Source organism: Mirounga angustirostris, unplaced genomic scaffold, assembly GCF_029215605.1.
Source record: "Mirounga angustirostris isolate CCGP_5_RB_7025 unplaced genomic scaffold, mMirAng1.0.hap1 SCAF_12, whole genome shotgun sequence".
Classification (NCBI taxonomy): Eukaryota; Metazoa; Chordata; class Mammalia; order Carnivora; family Phocidae; genus Mirounga; species Mirounga angustirostris.
The window spans coordinates 100,813,062-100,838,318 of NW_026991720.1; the positions used below are offsets into that span (position 1 = coordinate 100,813,062).

At 47.8% G+C, this 25,257-nt stretch overlaps 1 protein-coding gene and 1 long non-coding RNA gene across 3 annotated transcripts in view; one reads left to right on the forward strand and one right to left on the reverse strand.

Moving 5' to 3' along the window:
* The window catches only part of COBL (cordon-bleu WH2 repeat protein), a 279,617-nt gene that overhangs the window by 184,519 nt on the left and 69,841 nt on the right, over positions 1 to 25,257 (forward strand). The window contains exons 8-9 of one of the 2 annotated variants that reach the window (XM_064575461.1): positions 17,140 to 17,278; positions 20,564 to 20,734. In XM_064575461.1, the coding sequence (XP_064431531.1) occupies positions 17,140 to 17,278; positions 20,564 to 20,734 (310 nt within the window). The remainder of the gene's footprint in view (positions 1 to 17,139; positions 17,279 to 20,563; positions 20,735 to 25,257) is intronic. The other variant, XM_064575462.1, reaches the window with a different exon arrangement.
* LOC123835744 (uncharacterized) lies at positions 5,713 to 25,211 on the reverse strand. Its single transcript, XR_006788827.2, has 3 exons — positions 25,123 to 25,211; positions 19,212 to 19,343; positions 5,713 to 7,454 (listed from the first exon to the last, which is right to left on the reverse strand). It is a non-coding gene; the product is annotated as an uncharacterized LOC123835744 (long non-coding RNA).

A 25,257-nucleotide genomic window follows, 5' to 3' on the forward strand; every position in this document is an offset into this window, starting at 1 on the left:
GCCTTTTCGAACTGACTCTTTTCATTATTAATATGCATTCAAGTTTCTTTTTCATGGCTTGGTAGCTCATTTCTTTTTAGCACTAAATAATATTCCACTGTCTGGATGGACCAGTTTATTTATCCATTCTCTGACTGAAGACATCTTGGTTGCCTCTAAGTTTTGGCAGTTATGAATAAAGCTGCTATAAACCTCCATGTGCAGGTTTTTCAACTCCTTTGGTAAATATCAAGGAGTGTGATTGCTGGCTCATAGGGTAAGAGTATGTTTAGTTTTGTAAGAAACCCCCAAACTGCCTTCCAGAGCAGCTGCGCCATTTTGCATTCCTACCAGCAATGGACGAGGGTTCCTGTGGCTCCGTATCCTCACCAGCATTTCATGTTGTCGGTGTTCCAGATTTGGGCCATCCTAATAGGTGTGAAGTGGTTACTTGGTGTTTTAATTTGCATGCCCCTGACGACATACCGTATGGAGCATCTTTTCAAATGCTTATTTGCGATCTGTATATTATCTTTGGTGAGGTGTCTCTTAAAGTCTTTGGCCCATTTTTTAATCAGTTTGTTTTCCAGTTGTTGAGTTTTATGGGTTCTTTGTGCAGTTTGGACAATAGTCCTTTCTCAGATGTGTCTTTTACAAATATTTTCTCCCAACTATTGCTTCTCATTCTCTTGACTGTCTTTTGCAGAACAGAAAGTTTTAGTTATAATGAAGTCCACCTCATCAATTATTTCTTGCACGGATTCTGCCTTTGGTGTCATATCTTGGAAGTCATCACCAAACCCAAGGTCATGTCAGTTCTCTCCTATGTAACCTTCCAGGAGTCCTATAGTTTTGCATTTTATATTTTTGGTCTGTGATCCATTTGGGTTAATTTTTGCGAAGGGCATAAAGTCTGTGTCTAGATTCATTATTTTGCACATGGATGTCCATTTCTTCCAGCACTGTTTTCCGAAAAGACTTTAAGTTCTCCATTGTATTGCTTTGTTCCTTCATCAAAAATCAGGACATCAAAGACTATATTTGTGGAATCTATTTCAAAAGATTCTTCTGAAACCCACCCTATGGCATTGTTTTTTTTTCTTTCTTTTATACTTTTGCAGTCGTTACTTTTTTGTGTCCAAACCTATGCAGTTGTGTGTGAGAGAGTATTTAGGGAAAATGGGAATGGATGACCTGAAAATCTCTGTAGGATGTAGGCTAATCCAGCTGAGCCTATTCAAAATGGACATGCTTTGCCCTGTATCCCTGTGGATAAATGTGAAGAGAGTAATAGAAATAAATTACATTATTTTAAAGAAAGGGTCTTTCTTGAGTCTCACCATTCAGAAATACACTCATTTCATTTGCTGTTTGTGAAAATGCATTGGGGGCTGTTCCTGTCCTGGATGGTACCATGTTAGGTCCTGAGCACACAGATGGATAAGCTCTATCCCTGGTTTTGAGGAGGCCCTAGTCTAAGAAGAAGCCTTCCACATGTTACCGTGACGCCAAAGTGTATACAAGTATCCTGGAGCGCACAAGAAGCAGATATTTATTTATTTACGTATGTATTTATTTATTCATGCATTCATTCATTCATTCACTCATTCATTCATTTTTGTGAGATGGGACATTGTGCATGGGTTTTGAAGGGTGGATAGGAGTTTGCCAGACATAGGCCAGGATGGCACAAGTAAAGGGGGATCGTGTGGCAGCATTGGAGGCCGAGGTATAGGAGGCCTGTAGGTCAGATGAGGCAGGAGGGAAAACCAGGGCCCCACCGAGGAGTTGGGTGGCTGTTACAGACATCATTTGGGTTTGATCCTACTTATTATTTTATTTGACTGATACCAAAGAAAAGCCAAGTTCCTTTCCAAGGCCAGTAACGCGATGCAGAGGCTCGGCCACAGTGGCCTGAAGCCATTCTCCTTTTGTAGTATTTAAACCGCCAAGTGGTTCCCACCTTCTTCTTGCTCTCTGTCTGGAGAGTTCTCCCCCCCCCCTTTTTTTTTTTTTTTTTTTGCAGAAGTGCCTCCTTCTCCTCATTTAAGGCAAATATCCACCTCCTCAGAGAGACCTTTCTCGATCCTCTTGTTTATATTACTCAGGGAAGCTCTCTGTCCCCAACCCCACAAAAACATCTCCCCACTATGTCTCTATCTTAAATAAAGTGGATCACACCCTAAAATGATCTAATTCTTTATCTCACCTTCCATCACCAGGACATAAGCTCTGCGAGTAGGAGGAAGGAATCTTTTTTGAGGCTCTGCCCCCTTCATGGAGAACAGTGTCTAGCCCCAGAGATATTTAGTAAGATTGTGAGTAAATACATGAATGATCTGACCTGGATGGCACCGTGGAGACTGCCTCCAAGAAAGGAGAAATGGAGGCAAGACAGATGAAAGGATCTTAGGTTGAGCAGGACAAGCTAAGGGCCTGGGTGAGGGCCGAGGTGGCGAAGCAGGGATGGAGGTGTGGTTTTGAGAGACTTTCAGAGAAAGAACCAAAATGCTCCGGGAATAGCGTGATCAACAAAGTGAGCAAGATAGTACCCGGGGCATACCCAACATGAAAGAAAAAAGGCACAGGTTGGACAGGTTCGCATTTGAGACATCTTCAGGAAACACACATGGGGAGGCCGGTTAGCAGTTGTCCCTGGAGCAGGGTGGTGGGGCCACACGGACAGTGTGAGAACTACCACACGTAGGAAACAGTCAGGAATATGGGAGTGGGTAAGAAAGAAAAAGAGAGGAGGAGAGAGGCACCCAGGAGGAGCATCATGGAAGGAAGGAGAATCTGCAGAGAATTGCCTAGCTCGGGCCAGAGGAGGCTCCTCGCCTTCGCTCTGAAGACATGACGTAGGTTCTGGCAAGCGAGGGCTGGGCTGAGGCAGGATGGTGGGCCACAGTGGGGAAGAAGAAACAGGATTGTGGGTTGCCGGCAGGGAGTCCGTTCTCCTGGACCGGGGGATTATTTGCTCAAGAGCAGGGTGCTATTATGTCCTGGTTCCCTCCTGTTTGTGAAGGAGGTTCCCCTGCTGGTTTGTGTCCTGTGTTCTCTGGGCTTCTCTCTAAATCTTACAGCCCTCAGCTACTGTCACGTCTGTAGGTCCTGGGTCGGGGGGACCCCTGTCCTGCTTCTCCACCAGGTTCTTGTGCTCTGCTGAGAACACAGCCAGCGTTCGGAGAGCTGCGGGTGTACCCCGGGGAGTGGCAACTTTCCTACGCACGTGGCTGTGCAATTTTAAAAGAAGGAGTTTTTCTGCCATTACTTTGAAATTCGAGATGATGAACCTACAGATAAGTACCCGTGCACCTCTTTCTAGCTAGTGCAGTTTCAGCAGGAAAAAACAACGCTTCGTAAATATTTGTAGAGGTGGAACGGGAGCCTTTGGTATACACTGGGGAATGTGAAGGGAAAGCAGACTTGAGAATTTCATGTTAAAGCCTCTATTTAAAAGTCAAAAGCACGTAAAGCACATGTTTTCGGGCATTTTGTTCTAAGTGAGGTAGAAAGGAAGTACTCAAACACTTTTGTTTCTTCTCATAACTTTCCATGAAGCATGCCGGGTGTTTTTCTTTCTGGATTGCCAAAGATAGGGAGGATGGAAATCATTTTCCCTGGTGGCATGCCCGTTCCCACCTATGAAGAGGGCTTCCATTTTCGGCGGACCGAAGATAAACACCAAAGGAGGTCGCGTGGGTGACCCGAGGCACGAGAGTTTGGTTGGAATCTATTCATCCTCTCTCAGGAGCCTAAAGATAAAGGAGAATTCCAAAACATTTGATGGACACTGGAATTTCAAGGGCCAAAAATATGGAAACCATATTTTTATTTTGGGGCACCGGGGTGGCTCAGTCGGTGGAACGTCCAACTCTTGATCTCAACTCAGGTCCTGATCTCAGGGTTGTGAGTTCAAGCCCCGAGTTGGGCTCCACACTGGGAAAAAAATTCCTACACTTTGTGTGTACGTCTATGATGTGTGGTTTGGAAGTTCCTGGAAGAACTTTTTTTTTTTTTTTTTTTTTTTTTTCCGTAATTTAGGAGGGAAGTGGCTGCATATCGGTTCAATTCGAATTTGCCCCATCTGTTCACCCAGATGACACCGAGCTAGGACACTGCTTATAGTAAGGATGCTGTTTGCTCACACAGGATCAATATTTTATTTATGGTGAACAAAATAAAATGGTGGTATATACCGATGGACGGAAAGATTAACTTGTGAGGGGAAAACTATACAGGGAAGTCTAAAATTCGGAGTCCCTGCATTTTCTGTTACATTTCACTGGTGAGCAGCGTAGGATCTGGGGAGCCTTGCAAGGTGCAGAGTGCCCCCAAATGCTTCCTGTAAGATCAGGATACAACGTCACCGTCTCTTCGAACCCCTGCCCAAATTCCCAGAAGGAAAGCGGAGCATTATTATCAACACCTGAGCGCTGTTGGCACAAGGCCTCTCTCACCTGGAGAGGGATGGAGGGAGCGGGTATCCTTCACTCCCTGGAGGGCAGATGGGGTAGCGGGGTGGAGCTGGGGGCTGTCCTGAGCTGTGCTGGAAGGGAAGCATTCTTGAGCAAATCAAGGCGACATGAATAAGTCGATGGTCAGGAACTAGCAAACGCAAACAGAAATGTGCCCAATGGGGCAAGCCCAGGCCAGGTTCTAGGGCCTTCCTCATGCTCTTTGCCCCAAAGCCCCCAACTTGGAATTCTGCTTCTTTCTTTACTTGTCCCTTGCCTTCCTTCCCTGAAGGCACTGCTCTGTGGCCAGCATCCTCGTGGCCTGCCTGGATTCTTGCACAATCTCTGCACATACCCCGAAGACCAGAGCTGGGCCAGCCCCACTGTCCCACTGGGCTCCTGGTCACGTGGTGCTGCAGGTTGGAGCTGCCGCAGGTGCAAACCCCTGTCGGCCCTGGCCCCGCAAGTCTGCCCACAGCCCTGTCGCTGGGGGCGGAGCTTCCCCTCTCCCCAGAGCTCACTCCCCTCTGGCATCCTGCATTCTGTCTCCTGCTTCTGCCAGGGGCCTGGGAAGGACGCCTCTGGCATCAGAGGGGCTGGTCCTCCGGCATCTCGTCCCAGGGTGGCCTCCCTCTTCCCAGAGAACTTTCCAGCCTGTATGCCCCCCCTCTCTTCCACATGCCTCCTCCCCTGGATCCCTCCAGCAGCATTTACATGCACTCCATCATTCATTCACTCAGTCAGTCAGTCAGTACGTACGAAGCACCCACTTGGTGCCATACACTGTAGTCCGTGTGGAGAAGGCGCGAGTAACAGTCTCTTCTGGAGATTCTGTTCGAGAGCAGGAGACCATCAACCAGTGCACAGAAATGTGAGAGTAATGTGTCTGGGAGAGAAAGCGGGTGAGTGAGAATGGGTGACAGACAGTGGGCAGCTTTCAGGGCTGGTCAGCAGGCTCCGTGGACGGGGGACAGAGCACACTTCGGGGGAGGGCAGGCTGGGGACAGACAGGGACAGCCTGGAAGCAGAGAATAGTACAATAGGGGACTCCGAGGTGGGGGTTCAGGTGACGCTGGCACAGTCAGGACTCTGGAGTTTCCCTCTTTTGTGGTTAAAATGTATTTGACATACAACATGGTATGAATTTAAGGTGTACGGAGCTTTGGTGCATTTATATACCATAATGATTGTCATTGTAGCGAAATCACTCGCATCACATCACACAATTATCATTGCTTTTTTTTTTTTTTAAAGATTCTATTTATTCATCTGAGAGAGAATGAGAGAGAGCACACGAGAGGGGGGAGGGTCAGAGGGAGAAGCAGACTCCCCGCCGAGCAGGGAGCCCGATGCAGGACTCGATCCCGGGACTCCAGGATCACGACCTGAGCGAAGGCAGTCGCTCAACCAACTGAGCCACCCAGGCGCCCCTTATCATTGCTTTTTATTGTGCTGGGAGTAATAAGCATCTGGTCTCTTAGCAGCTATAATGGTTAGGATACAGCATTGGGGCCTGTGTTCACTGTACTGTGCATTAGATCTCCAGGATTTATTTACTGCTGATGCCAAGGTCGTCCCACATCATCTCCTTGTCCCATGCCTCCCAGCCCCTGATGACCGTCACTTTACTCTTTGTTTTTACAAGTTTGGCTTTTTTAGATTCCACAGTAAATGAGAGTACACAGTATTTGTCTTTCTCTGACTTATCTCACATCATCCCATAATGTCCTCAAGGTAATTAGTATATGGTTGACCCTTGAAGAATGCAGGTTTGAACAGCTGTGGATTTTTTTCAATAAATACTGCTACTGTAAGTGTCTTTTCTCTCCCTTGGGACTTTCTGAATGACATTTTCTTTTCTCTAGCTTACTTTCTTGTAAGAACGCAGTGTATGATGCGCATAACATACAAAATATGTGATCACCGAATGTTTATGTAATCGGTAAGGCTTCCTGTCAACTATGGGTTATTGGTAGTTAAGTTATGGGGAGTCAGAAGGCACATGCAGACTTTCAACAATGCAGAAGTCAGAGGCTCTAAGTTCCACATTATTCAAGGGTGAGATATCACCTCACCCCAGTCAGAATGGCTAAAATTAGTAACACAAGAAACAACAGATGTTGGCGAGGATGCAGAGAAAGGGGACCCCTCCTACACTGAAGGACGCCTCTGGCATCAGAGGGGCTGGTCCTCCGGCATCTCGTCCCAGGGTTGATGGGAATGCAGACTGGTGCAGCCACTCCGGAAACCAGTATGGAAGGTCCTCAGAAAACTAGAAGTAGAATCACTGTATGATCCAGCAATCCGCTTCTGAGGCTATATCTGGAACCAGTGAAAACAGGATCGTGGACCTTGCAGGGATGTCTATGCCCCCCCCCCATGTGTACTGCAACATAATGCGTAGTAATCGAGGTGTTTCACCTGGAGTTGGGAGGTGCTTGCAGATCCTGAGCAGAGCTGTGGCCGGCACCGCGGCCGGGCGGGAAGGGTGTGGGGTGCAAGCAGGGGGCCAGTTGACCACCTCCAGCCTGTTCTCTCCCTGGATATCTACCAGAAGGCCCCATCGATGTGTCCAAAACTGATAGCCTTGACTTCCACGTAAACCTGCTTCTCCACAGGTGTTCCCCATGGCAAGGAGCAAGTCCATCATCTGCACAGGGACCTCAGCCAGAAATCTGATCCTCACCCACAACCCTTCCAACAAAACCAGCCCCAAGGTCCTGTCTTTCTCATCTCTCTCTTTTTTGAAAAAATATTTTATTTATTTATTTGACAGAGAGAGACACAGCGAGAGAGGGAACACAAGCAGGGAGAGTGGGAGAGGGAGAAGCAGGCTTCCCGCCGAGCAGGGAGCCCAATGTGGGACTCGATCCCAGGACCCTGGGATCGTGACCTGAGCCGAAGGTAGACGCTTTAACGACTGAGCCACCCAGGCGCCCCTTGTTCATCTCTTACTCTCAGTGGTGAGAGTAGTGTCTGAGACATAACGGCATTCACAAAGTCATTAGATGAGTGCACCTGTCAAGAAAAAAAAGAAAAAAGTATTGCTTTAATCACATGGATGCTTCTGGTAACAACACTCCCTCATTCAGCGAACATTTAGTGAGCATCCCAGATATTCTAAGGACAGTTCCTGGTACTGAGGACATAGCAGTGAATCAAAGCTGAGATGCTTTTCTAGGCTGTTCTGGTTCATAATCTTTGTGCTGCTCATCTTAAAAGTACCAGGGGACCTGAAGGAAAATTATATGTAAATAATCATTCTGTTAAAGACAAAGAGGTTAAAGTGTAGGTTTAAGTTTTAATCTGGAGCAACCTCATTATACTAAAGAACTGATGTCCTGGTGTCCCCAGACAAGAGAACACAGTAAAGAAATACCTACCTCAAACGGTAAAAGATATATCTCTTTAAGTATGAATTCCCTTTTCTAGAAATTATTTAAGCAGTTTAGAGGGAAGGCTGTCTAGAATGCATCACCAACTACTCTCTCTTCTTAGACTTGACCCTGACTCTCTGCAGGACATGTTGGGTCTACAATCACTGTTCAGTGGAGATGAGATCAGGTGCCCTTGGGGACAGGCAGGCAGGCAGGGCACCCTCCGGCAGCACGCCCCAGACACGAGCGGGTCCCCTGGGATCTGGATTCTGAGGAGTGAGATTTCCAGCAGGCCAGATCCTCCGTGGAAGAGGTGCTTCAGTAAGTACAGGAAATATGAGTCACCCCTCATTCTGCATGGAATATTACTGGGTTTTGTTGTACAGTGATGGAGGTACATGCAGATTTATGAAACAAACATCACTTGCGTTGTAAGCTAATTTAACATGTGGAGAAAATGTAGAACACAGAGCAAAATTGAGTCCAGGTTGATTTAAAGTAAAAATGTAAAAAATTCAAGCAGGAATACTTTAAACTTAAACTACTGTTTAAACAATAGGAATCTTTAAATTTGGAAGCAAGAATCCCTTTCTTGGGATGACAAAGGGTTAGAATCCACCCCCAACCCTCCAAAAAAGGTGGCAAAGCCTGACAGATTGAATCAGATAGATTTTTACATTCTAAAAGAGTAAAGTACAGAAAATTAGAAGTCTGTGATGAACTGGGGACACTATTCACAGTGTATGTGTAAGTTAGGGGAGATCACTAAGAAAAGGCCAACACCATGGACGCGAGAGAGAAGAAATAAAGCATAGTCAACGTCTTTCTGTCTCGCACACAGATAAACAGCAATCATTAAAAATCGCCGATCCTTGTATTCAAAGAACATAGATTTTTAAAAGGATCAGGGCACTTTTCACCGACTCTTGTTGAGTGGGAGGAAGGGGCCGTTGGTGAGAGTTTAAGCTGATACAGCCTTGTTGGGGGCCTATCGGGCGGCACATATCATGTGTTTATTTCAGTTTGTGTTTTATTTTGCTAAGAGCTCTTCACGGGCAATCTATGCTTTTCAGTGGTCCAGCACACAGTAGGTTATGTTGCTGGAGACACCAGGTGCATAGCACATCCCTAGAGCTTCTTCACCTGGCTTGATGGAGACTTCAGGCCCATTGAGTAGTAGGTCCCATTTCCCCCACCCTGCCTCTGGCAGCCCCCCGCCCCCCGCACTTTGGTTCCTTGAGTTTGCCTGCTTCAGATGCCTCCTGTAAGTGCAATCATGCAGTATTTGTCCCTCTACCTGACTTGTTTCCATTTGCATAATGTCCTGCAGACCCATCCATGTCGCCACAGCCTGCAGAAGTCCCTTCCTTTTTGAGGCTGAGTGCTGCCCCCTTGTATGAATAGCCCATATATGCTTTACCCGTTCATCTGTCAACAGAAACTTAAGGTTTTTCCACATCTTGGCCAATGTGAATAGCTCTGCCATAAACATGCAAGGGTGGGTATCTCTTCTAGATTCTGATTTCAGTTCATTTAAAAATCATATTGTGGGGTGCCTGGGTGGCTCAGTCATTAAGCATTTGCCTTCAGCTCAGGTCATGATCCCAGGGTCCTGGGATTGAGCCCCGCATCGGGCTCCCTGCTCCGCAGGAAGCCTGCTTCTCCCTCTCCCACTCCCCCTGCTTGTGTTCCCTCTCTAACTGTGTCTCTCCCTGTCAAATAAATGAATAAAATCTTTAAAAAAATAGAAATAAAATAAAATGGAATGAAATGAAATTAAAAAAATCATATTGCTGGTGAGCCAGCGAGTTTATGGAGTGGGATCATAAGGGAATAAACAAAGTAGAAAAGATAACTAGGTGAGGACGCTCACTGCAATATAATTTGAAAGAGCAACAAATCAAACACAACAAAGCAACAAATCAAATGCCAAACCTGGAGGACAGATAAAAACAGGCGGTCCCCACAGGGTGGACCCTTCCCGACCTCAAGACGTCAGGGAGACCTACGCCTAGCAGTGGTGTAGATGACAAAAGCCGCTGCCATCAAGAGAGTATGCTCTCATTTTTATCAATATTCATGTAGCTAGATACACAGAAAGAAAGCCTAAGGAGATGCATGTCATGCTTTAATAGAAGTTATCTCTTGGGAGCAGAGGAAAGGAAGATGTCACTTAGCACTTGATATGCCCCTCTATTATTCAAACTGTTTTCAGTGAGAATATATGACTTTCATTTGGACCTATGTAAAAACAGTAGGGTATTTTCATTTTGAATAAGAGAGAGATGAGATATGGGCCTAGGGCTGTGTTAGACTTGCGGGCTCTGGCTGAAAAACAATATTTATAAACTCCCTCCACAGCATGCCACATTTATATAGAACGTCTCCTTTAGTCTTTCTTGTATTCCACACACATTTATTGATTCCTAAAGTGCAGAAGCATGAGGCTAGGGATTGTGGAAATTGAGAGCTTATAAGACAGACCCTTTCCTGTTCCAAGCTTATAGGAGCTGAACTAGGCAGGGGAGGCAGTGAGGATGGAGCTCCAGCAGGGCACTGCTCGTACACTGGAGCCACCTGCTATTGAAGCATAGGAGACAGGCCATTAACACCCACCCGGGAAATTTCAGGGGGCTTCCTGAAGACTGAGCAAGATTTCAGGAGGGGCAGAAGACTGACAGAAGCGTTGGACAAGGAAGGGCATTCTGGGAAGGGCAGAAAGCAGGGACTCAAGACAACACTGCCAAGCACAGTGAGCCACCAGTTCAGTGTGGCTGGAAGAAAGGCACCTGGTGTTCCTTCCCTCACTGGTTTGTGCCGAGCCTGGAGCTTGGCATCAAGTACCCAAGTGTTTGGATGGATGAGTGAATGGATGGATGGATAGGGATGGATGGATGCCTGGATAAATGGATGATATGGATAGATGGATGGATGGATGGATGGATGATGGATTGGTGATATGGATGGGGGGTGCTTGGGTGAATGGATGAGTGGATGGGTAGATGGGTGGGTGTATGAGTGGGTGTGTGGGTGGGTGCATGAATTATGGATGGATAGATGGATGATACAGATAGGTGGGTGCATGGATGAATGGATGAATGGATGGGTGGATGGAAGGATAGGTGGATGGATGGATGGATAGATGGATGGTTGGATGGATGGATGGATGATGGATGGATGGATGATATGGATAGGTGGGTGCATGGATGAATGAATGGGTGGATGGGTGGGTGGATGGGTGGATGGAAGGAAGAAGGAATGAATGAACACATAAATGTCTGCAAGGTACTGAGCTGTACTAATTTTATTTCATAACATAGACCCTCAAATCTACTCATGTCTCTGTCCTTTAGCCCAAACACTTAAAACCTAGAGGGATATGTCCATTTCCCTAAAAAAATAACGTGAATGTCATATTCATATAGATAAAAACTGTAAAGGAACATGGAAAACACACACACGTACATGCACGCACATACGCACACACACAGGCACGAACCGCTTTTTCTCGCATTCCTACAAAATGCCACGCCCTGAGCAAGCTCCAGGAGCAAGGTGGCAGCAGGAGGCTCTGTGTCTCGTGGTGAGAGTCCGACCCATTCTCTTTAAAGCAGAACTTCCCCTCCCCTTAAACACTTTCTGACCTCCAGTCTGGCCTCACACATAACTGTCACAATGAGATTATGAGACCAAAGGACCCACAGTGGATGGATGCTTCCTAAAAAGACCAGGCCCTGCAGGATTCAGGTTCCACTATCAGGGAACCTCAGATGGGCGGCAGGTCAGAATCAGCCGGCCCCGCCTAAAGGGGCCACTCCATGTCCTGGTTCTAAGAAGGGGAAATGATAGGCACAAGCTTCAGAAAGCAGGCAGACCCGGATTTCACATGTTCCTTGAAGAACATACAGATGTGCTTCAGGTCTAAGAAGTGTTTTCTGAAACAACTCTCTCCAGCACAAATTGCTTCCACCCTGTAGGTGGATAGGTTGCCGCGTGGGACAATGAGAACTCCATGGGTGTTAGTTGTGTATGGACTCCTAGGGATAGACATTTCCATTCCAAACCTCAGGAGTTATTTCTTCCAAGGAATGCTTGGACTCACAGCTCAAGTACCAACTCTGTCCACTCATTAGCTGTATGGCCTTGGGCAAGTTATCTGCCGTAAGCTGCAGAGCTTCAGTTTCTTCCTTTACCAAACAGACTTAGGAAAATTAGCTCTTTTGAGGTAGTCGTATTTGGATACATTTGGCACCCCTAGTAAATATTTACTAAATCTTTGCAGCTATTGTAAATAGTATTTCCTTGAAGTCTGTAAGTACATCTACTAGAACATTTCTGTTTAAACAGGTTAAACTAACAAAAGCTCCAGGAAAAAAAAAATATTTTGCCCATTAGCACTCATCTTGATTAGTGGTCTCAGAGCTTGCCAAACGCTTTCCAAGCATGTTATCTTAATTGATCAGGAGTCGCTCTATATCTGGGAACTAGGTGGTCTTCAACAAATGTTTGTTGAGTGGTCTGTCCTTACCTCTGGGAAGAGGAATGCTGTTGGCGAAGCTGGACCATCTCAGCAAACCTCCAGGAATGCCATGATGCTTCTCCAGAGTTTGTAACAAGCAGTGAGCCAGAACTTTTTTCAACAGGTGAATTGCTTTTCCAGACTGGGTAAGCCAGAACTGCTTCCCTGCCCCTCTCTTCCAATTATCTCCACCTTGATGTCAACACTCAGCAGAATTCTGGAACGTGTCATTATTATATAGATATAGTGGGAGCTTAGTGGGCTCTGATTAACCAGCGTGAATTCCCAGAAGGAACCATGTCCCCAGGTAAGCCCCAAATTACAGCTTTGGGCGGTGTTTCCAGCCTAGGAGATTGTATAAATGTTATAGAATTATGTCTCCTTCATTAGACTGTGAACAACTTGAGGTCAGAAAGTTTTCATGTCTTTGAATCCACTGCAATTCTTGTCATAGGATAAGGAGCCAACACCTGCTTGCTCCTTAATGAAAGGAATAAGGGGAGGAATGGCATTTAACAAAGTCTCTCATCTTTTAAAAATAAGGACATTGAGAAACGTGAGCCTGAAAATGATGCACATGGGTAAACCTATCGCATGTGAACAATCACCATTAATTGATGAATTGATTTCAACCCTAAAGGAAGAAATCCAGGTATCAGAGCCAAAGCTCTATGCCTTTCAACATTTTCATCAGTGACTGGTTGGGAAGCAGAGGCAGGGTTCTGAGGGTGTAGGTGATAGGGTAAGTGTCCCGCCCTTTACCCAAGAGCGCCTGGCAAAGGGCACAGCAAAACAGGGTCTCCTGAGAGTCCAGCACCAGGGCCCAAGACAGAACAATGGACCAAAGTAACATACAGATATTAACAGAAACGTGGAAAGGTTTGCTATCCATTTATTTGCAAGAGCCCTGGTGAGTTCATCACAAACTCAGGGTGAGCTAAGCACATGACAAGGATTCTTAAAATTGGGAAAGCAATTTAGAACTGGTGTGTCCCTCCAATCTTACATGTTCCTTACCTCAGACATTCTAGTAAAGGGACTTATGGAACACTAAAAAAGAAAAAGACAAGAAAGAAGAAGAAAGGCAAGAAAAGATAAAACTCTCAGGGTGTGCTAAGAAGTCTAATTTTTACTGGCCAAAACCAAACAATCTTAATGGAGTTGACTGAATTAATTCTGGCTCACGGATCCCATGCCTTATCAGACAGCCTTTTAATGAGCATTAGCCCACTACAACAAAGAGAAGGCGAGAAGGAGCAGTAAGGGGTCAGTAGACATTGGGAACTAGGTTGGGTGGACTGTGTCAAGTTCCCAGCAAAGCAGAAGCAGCTGAGGGCTGACCTCTGGCTGGAGAGACCCAGCGGCAGGGAGCAGGGCCTGGCGAGGTGGGGACAGTAGGGTCCCAGTTCCTGTGCACACCAGCAGGCAGAAGGAACCAAGGACAGTGAACGTGTGTATGTGAAGCAGTAAGACCCCCGACCCCTCTGGCCACACACAGCGGGAGGTGTGCCAGACCCCACAGGAGAAAGAACTGAGAGGCTGCCTCCAGGACCTGAGTTACACAGAGAGTACTGTGCACCGGGAGAAAGGAGAAGCACACGCCCAGTGGGTCCAGGGCTGTCCCCCGAACTCCCGCTCTGCAAGGCCAGCTCCCACCTCTGGCAGGAGGCTGGAAGGTCTTACTGCATGGAAGAGAATCCTGCAGATAAGTGCATTTAGGGATCCCCCTGTGAGCTAACTGGATTTCCGCCCAGGCACCTGCAGGGAAACCCGTTGGTGTGTCAAAGAGACTCTGTCCCCAGAAACACACAATTACAAGCAATTGGCCAAGGATTGCCAGAAATTGAGGAAAGGCCAGAATGTGACAGACAGACGCTAAGACAGAGAGAGGGAGAAAGGAACGTGCAGGAAACAACAATGCATAAAAAGAAAAAGAAAAAAAGCGTCTTAACAAATATAAACAATGGCCTCAGAGAGAAAAGAGAAGATATTGTATCCAGGAAAGAAGACATGATACTATTTAAAAAATACGTAACAGGAAGGAGCTCTTGGAAATAAAAACATAGTCACAGAGTTTTAAAAATTCAAGAGTTGGACAGTGAGGTAAAGGAAATTTCCAAGAAAGAGGAAAATGTTTTAATTAGGCAAAAATATTCAAGAAAAGTTAGAAAATTGATTTCGAACCCTCAGTATTCAATAATCAGAACCCAGGGAGAGACAGTGAAAACAGAGGGAAGAAGAAATCTGAAAGGAATGATGCTAGAACAGTCTGCAGCATTAAAGGATTTCTAGATTGCAGGGTTCCACAAATACCCCAGACCATGGGTGGAGAGCACTCCAGCCCAGGGCATGCTGCCAGACATTTCGGGGTTCCAAGGACGAGAGAGGGTCCTTAAAGCTCATAGAGGGGAAGCGGACCACACGAAGAAAACAGAGCCAGCATCTATGACCGGCTGGTGAGGAGAACAGCATAGAAACAGTCATAGATTTTGAAGGTCTCCTAGAGTCACCTCACGTACATCTTGCCTTGGAAAGCTGACAGAGCCTGAGCCCCACTCTAACAAGGAAGTCAATTTTTAAAAAGGCCTGGGATCCAGGAAACAAGGGAGAAAAACAGCTGAGTCGAGGAAAAGCCATTTCCAGGAAACCCAGAAGAAAAAGTTAGAAAACAAATCAATTACCAAGTTCAGAGAAATCAAAATGACCCAGAAAGAAAACGTCAACATAGATGTGAAACGTCTCAGCTGGAGAAACTTCCTCTTGAAGATTTCTCTTTGATGGAATTAAATCTATTATAACTATATATGTAGAACTAGATAGTGTTAATTTAACCCTGAGCCATAATTTCTGGAAAGATTGAGGAGGAACTGTGGGTGCATGTGTGTGTGTGTGTGTGTGTGTGTGTGTGTGTGTGTGTGTCAGGGAGCTAAATCTTCCTCTTCTGGAGTAGAAAGCCAGTATCTAACATGGGGAAATCAAGAAATAGCAGAATAAGCGTATTATTTTTAAAAACAGAGTAAACGTCAAAAGAGAGGGTTTGAAGTGGTTCCTCTGGAGTGGGGGCAGTGTGGACCATGAGGTGCTGGCTAGGCTCTGAGCTTTGTGGCGTGACTTGATTTTCCTTCTGTCCGTGTTTTCCATGAAATATATTACAGAGCTGTATGGGTAAAGGAGGTGGATGTTGTATATTGTAGTAGAAGGGTGGAAAGTATATGACTTTGAAAAGAAAAAGTAAAAACCAGGGACACCTAGGTGGCTCAGTTGGTTAAGCCTCTGCTTTCGGCTCGGGTCATGGTCCCAGGGTCCTGGGATCGAGCCCCACATTGGGCTCCCTGCTCAGTGCGAAGCCTACTTACTTCTCCCTCTGCCTGCCGTTCCTCCTGCTTGTGCTTGTTCTCTCTCTCAAATAAATAAATAAAATCTAAAAAAAAAAAAGTAAAGACCAAAAAATGTATGCCAACTGTTAGTAGTTAGAATCCGAGTGTTAACAAAGTGACTTTTTTTTCTTTCTTTTGCTTATGTAGTTTTTAAATATAAATTTATTTTGCAATAAATGTGTATTACTGAGAAAAATTTAAAAGGAGACTCTTTACACACACATGTACAAACACAGGAAACACCAGGCCCAGCCCAGAAGAGGACATTGCCTTCTATGGAAGTGGGGCATGCGCCCAGTTCAGCACACACGCTGGGAGCCTGCATTCCTAAACCAGGGAGCACCAGAGGTAGAACAAATCCACACCGGGGTGGGGTTGGTAGTCAGCCCTCCCACAACGAGCCCTTGAGCCATCAGGGACTGTTTCGACCCCAGGCAGGGACTCAGCTGTGGGCTCCCTGAGCGCAGGGACCCAGCAGAGTAAATGGTTTTCCTTATTTGCACACACTCTGCACGTTCAAATGCAGTGCATTGAATTCCATCGATGAGAATGAACGGATGAAAACTTTGTATTGGGGAAGAGAGGAGAACATGCAGTCTTTTTTTTTTTTTTTTTTTTTTTTTTTGAGAGAGGCAGAGGGAGAAGCAGCCTCCCAAAGAGCAGGGAGCCCGATGCGGGACTCGATCCCAGGACCCCGGGATCATGACCTGAGCCGAAGGCAGACGCTTAACCATCTGAGCCACCCAGGCGTCCGAACATGCAGTCTTTATGCAGCCTTTCGAAGCTGTGAATTTGTCGTTGGGACAATTCTTCGGTGGGAGCAGGGTTTCTGCGTGGACAGAGCTTGACATCCCCTAGGCTGACACCGTGAGCCACAGTCTGACAAACTTCACTGTAATTCCGGTGCATGGGTGGCCCATCTGTGGACAGTGACGAGTCCTGGCTGCTCGGGAACATGCAGGGGCAGGGGAACAAGTGGAATTCTGGGCACAGTGAGCCCTGAGCCAGGCCCTTCTGCTCTCCCGCTGCGTGGGTGCACATCATGGCAGCCCTTGCTCAAGTTTCCAGAAGGACTGGTTCTCTTCTGCATTTAACGAAGGGTGAAGGGTCCCCTTTCTCATATTTATTCTGAGGGGAAGTTACTAAGTCCCCTGACTGGCCTGAAATCCCTTGGCAATTTGGGGCAGAGCCCCAGCTCCCCCAGCTCAGAGGGGTCTTGGGATGTCTGTGAGCATCCTTGGGCCACCTCGGGGCCGCTCCTGAGCTGCACGGCAAGCCCTCACACCAGGGCATCCGCCACCTGCCCTGGGACCCCAGAAAGGAACCTGGCAATCTACCAACGCTCCTTAGAGCACCGCATCCCATAGGCCAGCTTCTCTGAGTTGTGCACCCCACCCTCTGACACTGTGACCTTTCTTTGTGCTTCCCAGGTATCTCTGGGGTCCCAGATTGACCTGCAGAAAAAGAAGAGGCGGGCGCCAGCCCCCCCGACGCCACAGCCCCCGACGCCAAGCCCCCTGGTGCCCCCTCGCACGCAGGACAGGGAGGAGAACAGGAAGAGCACCACGGGTGAGTGCGCCGAGCTGCCGTCTGCACGCCCCTGAGCCTGGTCTTGCGTGGAATTCTGGCACTGCTATTAACTCTTGCAGTCGCGTCCTCCACTATGGCATTAACTCGGAAAACATTTATGCTAAGGAAAGAAAGTCTGGAAATAAACACCTGAGGGTTCACTTAGTATCTTACAGGCATATTTTCCGGGCATCATGGAGGCTCGGAGGCGGGGGGCAGGCAGAAAGGGTGGAGGATGGCTGAGGGTGCTCGAGAGGAGATGAATGGCGCCAGACCGGTGAGTGCGCGCATGTGTGTGTCTCCCTGATGGAAGGATGAGTGTTCTTAGGATGACGTCTGTGGAGGCTATTTGGAAAGACCTCTAGTCCCCAGGAGGTTTATAGATCAGTTGACAGTAGTTCCCTCATTTCTTGACCACCCTGTTTGAAATCGACCTCCGCTTTTACATACGTAGCAAACACACACCCTGATATTTTTGGGAACAAGGAACTGAAAGGAAAAAGGATGGAACCGTAATATCTGTGAGCAGAGAGACATGTTAGATCATTAAATGCCACCTCCTCATGTTACAGGTGGCAGAGAGAGACGTGGCAGGGGTCTCTAGATCCAAGAGTCGGGGATGGTTCATTTAATTTTAAGCCAGTCCATGTTTGTAATTTCATTTATGTAGGAACAGATGTTGCTCTTGAGGAGCGGGGGTTGCCTGAGACAAGGCCCTGTGATTACAAGTGCATCAGCTCATTACAGAGGCCGTGCGATGGCCATGTGGGCCTGATGCTACTTTACTCCATAGGGCACCCTCACATTCTCCCCTAGACCCCATGACTGTAGCCCCCAAAAGGAAGACTCCCAAGGATAAGCGCGTACATTGTCAGTGTCCGAAACTCTAATACGAGCTGCTTGGCTGTGTGTCAGCCATTTTTCCCCCAGGCAACACCTCCCTGTTCATGTCTCAGCATTTCGCCACCAGGGAAGTGATGATCCTAAGGAACCATAGTCTATGTTTCATGCCAGTTCATCCTCTTGACCAGAGGAAAATACTACCAGATTTACAGAACCCATGATCAGCAGCTTCTCAAAATAAACCTCGTTGTCTCCTTTTCCGTGACGAGACCCCTGTTCTCCCTGCCGAGCTCTCGCCCACTCTTGTGGCAAAGGGATGACAGCCCTCAGATTTATGGTTCCTGCTTGCACTCGTAAGAAGCATCCACTGTAGGTGGTAGTGTGGATGCAGCTGAGTCGTGCCAACCTCCAGGCCAGACAGCCCATTTCAGACCAAGGGAGGGCCTCCCGACCAGCTGTGAAGGACTGACTGCCGGCTCGTGTCCCCACGCTTGGAGAACCTGGCCCGGGTGCGGGCAGGCAGCCAGTGCCCATGGTTGTTCAGGAGAGGGAGGTGGGTGTTTGGAAACTGAAAACTGTACGGACAAGTCCCGCTCTAAGGAGCACATTACAGGGAGGAGGTATGGACGGTAGTAATTCACTACGAGCCTCTCTCTCATCTGTCAGCTTTGGTTTGTGAAGATCGAGAAGGAAGCCAGAAGCTCCCTTCGGGCTGGCAGTGACCTTGAATACTTTGAGAGGTCAGGAGGATGGTAGAGGTCTTGGTAACGATTTTAAGGGAGGCTTCCATCCCCATCAGGGACCCCCATGAAGTAACGGTATGCTAGCGATCCCGCAAGCTGAACTTTGTTAACCAAAGTCTAGGCTTTACATTAACAGATACAAATGTAAAAAGTTACCCCTGCCCACACACCCCACACAAACGAGCATCTTTTTATTCAGATACCTAGATATAAGGGGGGGGGGAATTGAAACTTGCACTAAAATGGTATTGGTTGGATTTGGGTCTGACCCAAGTTCCTTGGCAAACAAAAACTGAGCCTTCTGGTAGAGAGAAGCTTCCAGGACAAAGCCTGTTCTCCCCACATACCTTGCCCTTGGGAATGACTTCCGTGGACCAACCAGACAGTGCTCATCCTGATGGCTTGTGGCTTCTTTGCACTTTGAGGTGACAAATGATGTCTAGCCGTGGGGACATCACTATTCTCCCACATCTAGAGAACTGTAACCAAGAGAAGGAATAAGTGGATATGTCTCTTGATGAAGAAATTATATTTCTTAATATTTATTTATTAATAATCTGATGGCAGGCATGAAGCACAGAGTCTCTTAGTTACTACATGACTCCAAACATAAAAGCTTGAAAAAAGCGTTTTTCAAAGAAATACTGGGAAGTATGATTTATGGCACAAGGGATATATACGGCTTTGTTATATTAAGTCATTGACCTTCAAAAATCTTATTAGCAGAAGAAAGCCATTTCTATAAAATGGCAAGTGGATCCCCCAGGTGTCAGCAGAGCAAAGAAGGGGCTGCCCCAAGGGTTCCAGAGGTCAGATGAGACAGAGATGCCCCCTCTAACTCTTTCTCCAAGTCGGGACCCTTTTCAAAACAAAGTTTGAAAATTATTACCCCAAACAATGGAACAGAGTGCTGTTATAAATGGGCTTAAAGAGGTAAGCTGGTTTAGTGGCTACTTAATCCACAATAGTTAACAGGTAAAAATAACAAGAGGAAGCTAAAAAAAAATAATCCCCAATAAAAACTAACATGTATAAAAGGAGTTCCTTTTAACACAACAGAGCTGCCAAGGGGGCTTTTAAGAATCATTTCAAGCCCAGCATTTGGGAGTAGTTGTGCCTGCCAGAAACAAATTGCAAACAAGTAGGTATTTTCAGTTTGGCTCAAGGAGAGGACACTGTGTGTGTAAAATGTTAAAGCATGAGTGAGGCAGGATTTGGTGCCATGAGGCTGGATTTGATGGCTAGTGAGTTTGAATTTGGATACCGGGCGTGGCTGCATTTGTTGGCAGGCGTGGTTGAATTTGGTGCATGGTGAGGTTGACTTTGATACCAGGTGTGGTTGGATTTGGTGCCATGAGGCTGGATTTGGTGCCTGATGAGCCTCAATTTGGTACCAAGTGTGGTTGGATTCGATACCGGGTGTGGCTGGATTTCGTGGCAGGTGTGGTTGAATTTGATGCGTAGTGAGGTTGACTTCAGTACTGACTGCTGTTGGATTTGGTACCGAGTGTGGTCAGATCTGGCGCCGGGTATGGCTGGATTTGGTGCCATGAGGCTGGATTTGGTGCTGGGTGTGGTTGGATTCGGTGCCATGAGGTTATTTTTGATGCCCGGGTGAGTGATGGCTGTGTGCCTTCCGTGGGAGGGCAGAGAGTCTTCGGGCTTACCTTCTGAAGTCACCCCTGTTGATTCCATGTAGGTGTTGGACGGCAGGTGCCACAAAAGCCTCCCAGAGGCTCTGCTCGGGGGCCCCCCCTGTTAGTGCTCCCCCCGCCCCCACCCTACCCTCCTCCCGACACAGACGTGGCGGAGCCTCTCGGCTTTCCTGGGGAGAGTACTGGTTCCGAGGCCTCGGACCTGAGACCCACACGTACGTGCCTCTTGTTTTCTTTCCCATATGTCAACTGCCCATCTCTCTGCTCACCGGTATCAGGGCTGGGTTTCCAGACTTTCCATTCTTGTTTTGGGGTGTTTGTGACGTTCCTCTCCAGCTTTTCTTTCTAAATGCTCAATGCAGTGTGTCCGATTTAACAGTGAATGCGCTCGGAATGCCATGCAGGTGCCCATAAAGAATGACTTAACTCATTAATCATTCACACTGCAGTCAGACCTTGGCCAAAATCGCACTGTGTGGGTGAAGACAGTCAGCTAGGAGCTACTGTTCCTCAAATTAGAACTAACCTCAGAAGTCTGCAGGTAGCAAGAGCCCCCTCAGTCCAGTTCAGCAATTATGGGATTTTGTTGGTGAGCTCACTCCAGCAAGCTGAGAGTGCAGAGGAGAGCCGTGTTCAAGACCTGGGGGGACTTATGAATGAGGACCTTTGAATCGTATGGTCAGTGACCAAGCGGTAGGAGTGCTACCCTGCAGAAAGGGAAACGGAGGCAGCAGAAGGGGAAAGAGCTTGAGTTCCGTCTAGCAATAGCCAGAATTAAAGTCTCATTGTTTTCTACTTCTTGTCGTACCCTGGCTGAGATCGGGCGGTCTTCGTTGTCTCCTGAGGTTTCTTTGGGACTTCCATAAATACTGTGTGTAGCACTCCTCCCTCCTGATGGGTAATCATTTTACATATTTAACCATATGTATTCTGATGGCGTCATCAGCATGGCAAGCCCGTGCTCACCCCTTTGAGGATGACTCAGCTTGGCAGCGATGCTTCATCATAAAGGGGCACAATCCTGGACCATATTCTCAAAACAGTGTCCGCCACTCTATACTCCGCCCAGTGAGCAGCCGGGGCCCATGCGTGGGTGCGGCTTCTGGCTGGGAAGTTCATACTTTTCTGACAGTGGACCCCTTGATCTCTTTCTGTCTTCTTTGGAAATGATGATTAGCTCGCTGCCAGCTTCTGGGTAAAGAAGATAATTGTCGGATTACTTATCTACTGCTGTAGGAAAACTAATCCTGATTCATTCCATCTTTTCTGACAAATACTTATTTTCCATCCTTCAAATATGTTTGATCATCTTGACGTTGGACATGCTTCTGGGAAGCAAATAATGTCTACAGGGTATTGAAAAGTAAAGGATCAGACATCTCAGTCAGAAAGATAACAGCCGAGGTGTAGACAGCTCTGGAGCTGTTCCATCTCTGAAGAGAGTGGGTCTCAAGCCCATGAGCTTCGGGGGCCAACTCTGTGGATGCTGTCCTCATGCCCAGAATCCTCCTGTGGACCCTGGGCGATCCAGTGAGGGGAGGAATAGCCGAGGGAAAACAGCAAAGCTAAATGGCAATTAGGGGATTGTTGCAAGACCAGTAGATTGTGGATGGGACATCCAGGCCTTGCACACTTGCCCACACCTGAACTGATGCAAACCTGCAGATCCCCACTTCCTCCCAGGCCTCCTTGCACTTGGGGGACACCATCGGTGTGTGGCGTCTGCTGGGGAGACTGGCAGGCGAGATTTGGGAGGGCTGCTTCCAAAGGCTGGCATCAGGCTTGGGTAGGAGAGCTTCCTCCTGGGTTTCTATGGTGCTGTGAAATCATTTCCTGCCCCTCCCTTAGAGAGAATGGAACCAGGCAACAGACAAAGGATGAGGTTCCCCATCTTCTTGCTTCATGGTTTCGTCCCGCCCTCCCACCCCGCTCCTGGGCCCATGGTATTCTCCCCATGCCTTCATTTCCCCAGACATGTCATCAGACTCTCCTTGGCCCTCCGATCATAATTCCCCCCACCCTCTTCCCCTCTCGGAAATGCCAGTAACCTAGTGAAGAAGAGCGGGAGGAATGGGGGGAGAGGGGCCCTGTGAGGTAGGGAGCTGGGGCTCCACAAAGTCTCCTCCTCCTCCTGCTCCCTGCTCCTGTCTCCTGGCTGCCCCTGCACCAGAACTGAATGCATCCAACTCGGAGCTTCTATTTTCCCAACATGCAGAATTTTCTTGACCATTTTTTGCAGCATCGAAAACCGGGATCTCCTACCCAACCAGGCAGAAAGCACCCTGCCTTCTTTGATTCGGGACTTCAGAGCAGTGAAGGAAAACAAACCCTGTGTTGTCATCTGTCTTATTTTTTCACAAGATGTTGAAACCTGGGTATTCCTTCCACCTGTCACAAGGGGGCTATTGGCTGTTGGCACGTAACTGCTGGATGTGAATTTGGGCCCCTTGGCATATACAGTCTCACCTTCTGGTCAGACTTCTGGCTATTTGCAGCATTGTGGAAGGAAGCTGAGTGGAGATGGTTTTATGCCAGCCATAAGCTCTTGCACTTCTCCTGCATTCCTTGTAAAAGAAATGATGTGCTTCTAGTGGAGACCGACCCCGAGTACCTGCAAGGGCTGGGTGGTCCACGAGGCATGTCACATGTGACATCTTACTCAGTCCCCACCCCAGCGCGGGGGGTAGGTTCTGTCACTGGAGGAAACTGAGTCAAAAGGACTTACATCACTGGCCCAGGGTCTTATCACAGGATAGGTTCAGCAGGAATTCTCATTAGGGTATCTTGACCCTCAGTTGCTGCTCTATCCACCACCCGTCCAGTTTTCCCCACCATTTCAGAAACTCCCACGGGCACATCTTTGGCTTCGCACATTCCTTGTTATACAGATAGTATAGTCCACTCAGGTTGTTAAAAAGAGGAAACATACATTTTGTTGAAAACCGTAAGCTCAGCCAACCTCAGGGATAAGAAGGATGAAAGAGCTGATGGATGCTGGTCTGTACACAGATGAAGGAGGTGCAAGAAGACGTGAAATGGGGCGAACACAGCACCACCCTTCATTCTGATGTCTCTCCAGAACTTTTGGTTCTGGCCATTTTCCCTCACCCTGACCCTGACTTCTGTTGGATCTCGGTGCAGCCCCCATCCTCACGCTTTGCTGATAGACCCCACTTAGCTGCTGACAGCCCCCCCTTCCACTGACCCGAGAACTCGCTGGACGTCAGCCCTGAGCCCAAGCCCAGATGCTTCATTTCCTGTCTTCATGCTGAACATGTTACCAATACCTGGCACATGGCCATGAAAGCCACGTTCACCTGCAACAAAGATAAATGGAGAAGACCGTGTGTTCTAGGTCAGCGCCGCATTTATCTGCCACCCCTGCACTCTTTTTGAGCCAACGAATGGTCTGTAGGCAGAAGAGATACAGTGACCACCCACTAATGCGTGTTCTGACTGAAGAGGCCCCCGTATGCAGCCCGTCCTCCAGCTCCGCCTGGGTATCGGAGGGATGTGAAGTCTCTGCACGCTCTAGCCACACACCCAGCTGGGGTCTCAGGGACCCCTCCCACCACGCCTCACGCCTCCAGTCCAGATTCCTCCCCCATCCAGGTGTTTACTCTTTACCCCCACGTTGTATTGCACACATTGGTTCAAGCCACTTGGAGGCCATGCCAGTCTTATTCATGTTTGTATCTGTTCGTCAGCAAACACACAGCATTCACTCAGTAGCAGAATATGCCAGAAAATGTCTCCTTGTGAATCACTAAGTATCAGGTTACAATGATACCGCTCTTCCCTTCAGCTTCATTGAACTGAGATGGGTTCCAGGCTAAAGGGCATCCAGTACCAGCTCAGCTCTGTCTATGGGATACTCTCCACGGGGTCAGCACTGCGTCAAACCCTTGTTGTGGTCGCACTTGAGAAAGATGTGAGGATCTCAGGAATATCCAGCATCCTAGCCTCCGCTTCTTTCTTACTTGTTTCCGGCTCTGGCCTACCCATTAGGATGCCTTCCAATGGTCACCACCTCCTGTGCTCACCCCCTTGTGTAATCCCCTACCCATGAACATGGACTGGGTTTAGTGACTAACATTGCTGAACAGAATGTGGCAGAAGCAGTGGGATGTCACCTGTCACTTCTGAGATTAGGTTTAAAAAAAGACTGTGGCTTCCATCTTGGATTCCCTCTCTCCCTCGCTCATTCTGAGGAAAGCCAGCTGCCATGTTGAGAGCTGCTCTGTGGGGAGATCCACGTGGCAAAAAAAAAAAACGGAGGGAGCCTCCAGCCAACAGCCAGTGAGGAACCGAGATTCTCAGCCCACTGAGCATGAGAACTGAGTCCTGCCAACTCCCGCTGGAGGGAGCCTAGAAGCAGATGCTCCCTCAGCAGAGCCCATAGTTGAGACCACAGCCCAGGGGCACCTCAGCTGCAGCGCTTTGAGAGACCTAGACTCAGAGGCAGCCAGCCAAGCTGTGCCCACAGAAACTGTGAGATAATTCATGCTTATTGTCTTAAGCCTCTGCGTCTTGAGGTAATGTGTTCCGTAGCAACAGATCACCAGTACAAGCCGAAAGAAAGAGAAACCCCTCTCAAGCCTACCTCCACAGTCGGGGAGCCCCTCATCTCCCGGAACTGGGAGCCCAGAGTGGGACGGACTGCACTTGGGTGAAGCCTAAAGTTGTCACCAGGTACTGAGGCTCTTTCAGTGTCTTCTCTAAGTCATCTTTGGGGTCG